This window comes from Thunnus maccoyii, chromosome 9 (genome assembly GCF_910596095.1).
Source record: "Thunnus maccoyii chromosome 9, fThuMac1.1, whole genome shotgun sequence".
In the NCBI taxonomy this organism is placed as follows: Eukaryota; Metazoa; Chordata; class Actinopteri; order Scombriformes; family Scombridae; genus Thunnus; species Thunnus maccoyii.
In genome coordinates, this window is record NC_056541.1 from 33,248,834 (window position 1) to 33,255,764 (window position 6,931).

The window sequence follows — 6,931 nt, forward strand, 5'->3', positions numbered from 1 at the left end:
GTTGTTTTAAGTCTGTGAACCTGTCCTTTATCTATCCTGAGTTAAATCATCTTTTGCAGAATTAAGATACAACCCTCAACGTACAGTACATCTAGTCACATGTGAATAACTGAAACCCCATGAAATGCAAATCTATACATAGTTTTCATGTTATTTACTATATAATATTATGGGTTATTTGCTGACTACAAATGTTATTTTTGCCCTTCACAAATGAAATGTACTGATGTCAACATTTTTGCAATTCTTTTTTCTTTTATTTTAAAAAAGTATGATGATACACAGAAAAATAATAATTACAAGCGCATAGAGCTGATTCCAAATCTGGAAATTACAGGGAATTTTTTTTAAGGTACCAGGCTTAACAATACTGCACCTGCTAACAAACAGATACAGTTAAATTTTACACATCAACTCTCAGGTTTACATGTTTATTTATATCACATAATAACACTGTGGGTATAAGTCCATTGAAACTGTCAGACTAGATGCAATTTTTGTTTTTGTGCAGTTCTTCATCATTATCTTACACCCAACTTTAATACATTACCATAACAGCATAAAATTAAACATTGTATACAACACTCTACCTGCAATTTGCTCAGCAGAGTGATTTTTTATTGTAAAGTAAAATGGAGCTCTATAAATATGAACATTTTACAAGGGTCAGTTGACTTCTGTATCATTTTAATCCTTCCTCTACAATATATTTCAACAGCACAGTGATGCTGTTCAAACTTATGCGCCAGCTGCATCGTCTCAATGTGATTCAAGCAAAGTTCCCCTCACTGCAAGCTGGAGGACCATGTTCAGCACTGACAGCATTCAGCTCTGAGCTGCTGACGGCTACGGGGAGCAGACTGGTAGTGTGATGTGTTTGCTGGCCTTGACTTATGTTGCTACTCATCAGTTATTAATACACAGATAGTAGATTTGGTCGACAGGAAGTCCAAAATCCTTTCAAAGCTGTGATACCACAGTGTGGCAAACGGTGCAGTAATCCTGGCCTTTAATTTGTAGGCAACTGTGACTTGCAGGCTCTTTCTCTGTGGTTCTAAGTAGCTGAAAGTTAACCGTTTATCCACAGTATAAAACATGCAAGTGTCTGTATGAGCCGCTGAACCAACCTGCTGGGACTCTGGCACAGTGATCCAGGAGTACCTGCATCAGGATCATTTTAATACATGTTTCTGTTGGCTGAATAGCACTAGCTGTTGTTAACATTTTATGTATTCTCAATAAAACTAAGTTAAAAACTGTTTGAATAAATGTTCATCTAGATGACTGATGAAAAACATTAGACATAGCCAGCAAAAGCATCAAGTTACAAGTCTACTGCCTGTAGCCATCACTATCTCAGAGATTATTCCAGTTTTTTCACCACTGGGAGACAATTTAAATCAGCTCCATGTGGAGCTCCTCCCCATGTGAACAACATGTAGCCCTACCCCAACTTCCAGCTTGCAGTAAGGGGTTTCTCATTTAAGCTGCAGAATAATGGCATTAAATGAACAGAATGGGAAGAAAAGTTGACAGTTGGCACCAAGAAAAGCACTGTAAATACTCTACAGTTTACTATACAAAATTCATATGGGTTCACAAGTGCTGTTGCCTCTGTCCTTGATGGATTCTGTGCACTGTCATTTTATTTTTCATCTGCTTACAGGAAATAAGGTGTTGTTGTTCGAGGTGGAATGACCCTTTCGGAATCAGGCACTGCTCGGAAGAGCTTTGGCTCTCTTGTGTTAGCATCTTTGAAGACCATAATGGAGGCGATGTTGCCGCAGCGATAGCAGTAGTTAGGAGCCGACCACACTGTGACGAGCTTCTCGTCAAACATGAACTTGTAGCCCTCGTGGACGAGCTGATGTGCCCTGCAGATCAGCTTCAGGTTGTTGATGTGAACAAACTGCAGAGACAGGGAGAGAAATATGTTAAAAAAGCTGCTGTTCATGTCATATTGAAACAAAGAATGATTGACTACAGCTTGAAACTCATGAGCTCCATGTGTTGATCTCAGAATGATAAAAACATCTTTTTTTTAAATTTAAAATGACAACAAAATAAAGCAGTTTTACCCATTTTTCATTAGTTTAATGTCTTATGTGAGCTGGGTTTGCTGTCTAATACCTCATTTCACAACAACTGACCCACAGTCAACAGGAAACAAACCTTTACAAGACTGTTTGCTTTAGCATGACATGGATTGAATCTAGCAGCATTATTCTCATTATTCTCACTGCAAACCCTGATTTCCCTCCACTGACTATCACACTTCTCTACAGTTTCACAGTTCACAGCACAGTACCACAGCTGCCGCTAATAAGCTAATTAAGCTAATTAAGCTATACTTATGAAGACGTACTGGAGGTGTGCAAATTAACGAGCGCTGACGACACAAACTGTCATTTTTAATGTGACTATGGCTTTACAAAGCTTATTGTTATAGTGATACAGTTTGTGCACGTTTCATGCCTTTTGCCACTATGATAAGATGTGATCTCTCTGTTCTGGGCTGCCTTGGGATCATGTCACAGCCGATGACTCATCAGTCATTCACCTGTGACTGATCATTAAATAAGTAATAAAATCAGTGCCAGTTATCAAGGATTGACTACTTTCTCAACCAGGAACCATGGACCCTCTTAAGGTCAAACGTGTTATTTATGTGCTTGCACCTGATTAAGCTGCAAACAGAATTTAATTTGGGTTAAAAGTGCAGGAAAAGGCGAACACTTTGCTGACAAAATTCTCACCACAAAAGCATTTAGATCTATTGTGACAATTCCATCAGTCTGAGCCAGTTTGAGCCACTCTGACATCACCTGTGTACATTAACAAAGTGTCAGACGAGCCCTGATCCACTGTCAAAAGGTTATGTAGCTTTGGCCTGCTTAGATGAACACGTGTTGGCATTTTACTGCTAACTGGATCCACAGTGCCAATAGCAGAGTAGATTTTTATGGGCTTTATCAAAGAGTGCAGGGTTCAACAACACGTAAACAATGAGGTCATCCACCATTGTTGCTGTGTTGCCATGAGTAACATTACTTGTTGTAATTGTCTGAATCTATCATACCGCAGGCAAATGGCACGAAGAAATCCTCCCTGGAGTCAATCAAACAAACGCCACATGGAGTGTATCGTTTCATTCAGTGATATATTTTTGCAAATGAATTGCAGTCTATGTAAATGTGACTTACAGGTTAACTTTAGAGATATTATTATATAAAAATGTTGCCTAAAGGAGTTTCACAGAGTATTTTTCTACCTGCCGCAGTTATGTATTTGCTCCATCTAAACTACAGACGCACTGATGGCGAGTCACTCAGAATCAGTGTGAGCTACCTCATTTGTGACCTTTGCACCAAAGAGCCAGCCAGCTCCTCTGGGGCTGATGGCCCATGTGTCCACGTCCTCAGGGTCCGACCACACCAGATCACAAAACGCTCCTTTGTGGGGGATCTCCTGGTTCCGCTCAATGGTTCGAATTTGATCCAGGGTTTTAATGTCAGGAGAGAGACCTCCGTGGACACACAGGATCTGCTCATCCATCAGCTGACAAAACAATAAATACCACAAAATAGCAGAGTTAGGACATCAAACATACATTATGAATGTGATGCATAAAGGGGTCACAGACTAGCACAATTCAGTCGTGGGGACAACAAAGCTAACGTAGGATGTAACATAAACACCTTCGGATGCTTGTGCTACTGTTTGTAAGATAGAAAACATGGTAACCTGCTAATGGTAGTTAGAGTCCATCCTCTATCTTACCAACAAAATGTGACAGTATTTTGGGTTTGACTGTTGGTGCTTTCATACAATATTTAACCTAAAGAGATTTGTCTCCAATAAAAAAAAATGTTTTGTGGGAATGAGGCAAAGTAACAAGTAGAAACTGTTCATTTAATTTAATTTAGCTAAAGCAGCTGATAAAACTGTATCACAGTATGCAATGCAGATAGTACGAGCAGGGAGGAACAACGAATTTGATCTATGTTGTAACATTGCATAAATAAAATACTATACCAACCTTTCAAAACAAAAACACAAGGTATGGTATGAGTTTAGTACTTACAGCTGCAACTGTTAACATATCGAACACTTTGGTGCAATAACGCCAGGCGTTTGCATTCCCATACTTAGTCTGACACTCATCTGTAGGACAAAAAAATAACAAAAACAAGAAGTAGTGAACATGGTTCAGGAGGTGAGATTATTAGTGATGTCGTTTCCATGAATCTCATCTCACCGTAAAAGCCGTAAACTTGGGTAATCTGTCTGCTCTCGTGGTTTCCACGTAGAAGTGTGATGCGGTCGGGCCATTTGGCTTTCAGCACCAGCAGGTAGGTGAACGTCTCCAAACTGTAATATCCCCGGTCAACAAAGTCACCCTACAGATGATAAAGGTTTGTTAGTAACACTGTATCAAAACACCGGTAAAAACAATCATTAAGATGAATAAAATATACAAACCATGAATATGTAATTTGTGTCTGGGACCTGGCCACCGGTTCGGAAGAGTTCACAAAGATCATAAAACTGAGATACAAAGAGATAAAAGTTAAGTGTAGGCATTACATTTTATTTGAACAAAACACCACTATGAAAAATACATGCAAAGATAGACTTTATACACTATGTTAACAGTCAGCAAAAACACTGCTCTTCCTGTCTAGAGACAATGGTTTTTACCTGTCCATGTATGTCTCCACATACTGTCACAGGAGTAGAAACAGGCTGAACGTTGGACTCTTCCAGCAGAAGATCACACACGTAGTCACATAACCTCTGTATAGATGAAAACACAACACACAGATGTAAGCAACAAGGATCATTTCACACTTGTAGTCAGTGCTTTTAAATGTGACATATGCCCCACATATTCACATTCACAACTGTAAGCTATTTCACAACAGTTTCACAGTTTCATCATGGTCACAAGGGTGAAATATAAAGCCACAACCCTCTTCTTGACCAGGGAATGAAATGTCAGCACTTTCTGAGTATGCATCACACTGTCTTCCCCGAAACAAGAACAGAAAACTGCAGAGTATTGTTGTCACTGAATGATGATGAGATGAGTTGGTCGTAAGGGCACCAGTATGTGTCTGATACACAGACACTGAGGTGACGGTGAATGAGCCACTGTGCTGTTAACTGACTCTTAATAGAGTGTAACACCCTGAAATAATCATATAAAACAATGACTTTAAGGTAAACGAGCAAACATACATATTCAAATGTTAGTATTGCCTATGCTGTAATATTGTATAATACCGCCTGTTGACTGTTGCAAGGAGAAAATGCAACACCAAACTCTTCAAATCTGGGCTACTGAGTTAGCAGTCTAACTGAAAACAGGATTCTCCTCTTAAACAGAGTTTCCAAGAATAAAGGTGGTTATTTCGGCGTTTACGAGTAGTTCACTATCCCCAAAATCTAGACACCTTCTATCTACACGGTGCCAGTTTGAGATGTCTACATAATTCAAATGTGTCCCCAATCCTACGAACAAGCAGGTAAACCTTTCTATAAATGGGGGAACGTCTTATGTGAAGTTCCTGGACATAAACACATCAGATTTTCAGTTTGGACTCGTAATAAGCAATCAGCTGTCAACTAAACATGACAGTCAACATCATCAGGTCACTATGTTGATATCTGGTCATTTTAACATTGGCAAATTATGACAAACCGAAGATCATTCTCATTATTGTTCCGAAGGCATAAATAGATAGGTGGACTTGTATTTAGCTACGCTAAACAATGTTTGTTAACGGTTTTGATGAAGGCAGCAGGCTAACGTTACTAGCTAGCTGAAGCTAACGTTAGCTAATGACGCTGTTAAGTTATAACATGAAACAACAGTGAACTAACGTTACCAGATGATTGATTTTTTTCATCAAAACATTTCTAGGAAGTCGCATTTACCTTGAGGTCATTTTCTGGAAGGTATTTACACTGTTTTGCAATCTCCGCATATTTATCCAAATCTAGGGGCGCCATTGTACCTAGCTATTTATCATGCGCAACTTCCGGTGTTTGGGTTTAATCAGTGACCGTGTTGACTGATGACTTTTGGCCGGATGCGTCGTGGTTGCTTTCACACCTATGGTAGTGACGTACAACGGCTGCTGTTGAGTGTTGAAAACACGAACAGAACATGTAGGTAGCCTCATAAAAGCCTGTCATTTTACTTCAATCAATTTTAAATACATAGGCAAAAGGTAAGCGTAGATATTAAACACAAATGAATAAGTTAAATTGTGCTCAGCAAGAAGCATTCACCCCTCATAACGTATCTTATAATGTGGGAAACAGAACGTAGCATATAAATTGACTGTACAACTAAAGCCTAATTTGGGATTTTATACCGTTATCCTCGATCGGAAAATGGCCTATATTCAACTAATTAAAACTAAAAAGTTGTATAATGTCAAATTCCCCATTAGCCGCTAGCTACTCATTTTTCCCCGCATTAAAAGTAAGTTCAAGAAAGGTGAATGTTTCTTGTGGCGACACCGTTTAACTGACATAATATAAGACGAAAGGGACCGGGCGAATATATACTGTATTGAACATTCAATTTAAGACAATTTAAGGCTTTTATAAGGACACCTAAGTGTTCTGGTCACCAGGACAACCACGGACACATTCGGCTTTAAGTCACCAGTTAACACGGTCACTCGTTAAAGCGAAACACCGCAATTTCTATACCTTCTACTGCCATCAGTCTTCTGTATTAACGATTACACTTCAGCAGAGCATTTGTCTTATGACAGCCAGGTGATTGAAAACCAAGCAACATTTTAGTGATTCAAAACAGAATGAAGTTGCAACACAACGCGCGCCGTTCCTCTTACTTCCGCAATGATAAACATTAGAATGATTGTCTATTGTGAACGTTTTATTTTGAACATTT

At 39.1% G+C, this 6,931-nt stretch overlaps 1 protein-coding gene across 1 annotated transcript; it reads right to left on the reverse strand.

The window, feature by feature from the left end:
* Nucleotides 1–231: 231 nt before the first annotated feature.
* Nucleotides 232–6,078, reverse strand: LOC121903670 (serine/threonine-protein phosphatase 6 catalytic subunit). The gene is made up of 7 exons (XM_042420924.1): nt 5,941–6,078; nt 4,702–4,797; nt 4,483–4,548; nt 4,259–4,400; nt 4,085–4,164; nt 3,349–3,558; nt 232–1,909 (listed from the first exon to the last, which is right to left on the reverse strand). The coding sequence occupies exons 1-7, from the start codon at nt 6,013–6,015 to the stop codon at nt 1,661–1,663; spliced, it is 918 nt and encodes a 305-aa protein (XP_042276858.1). The 5' UTR covers nt 6,016–6,078; the 3' UTR covers nt 232–1,660.
* Nucleotides 6,079–6,931: the final 853 nt, after the last annotated feature.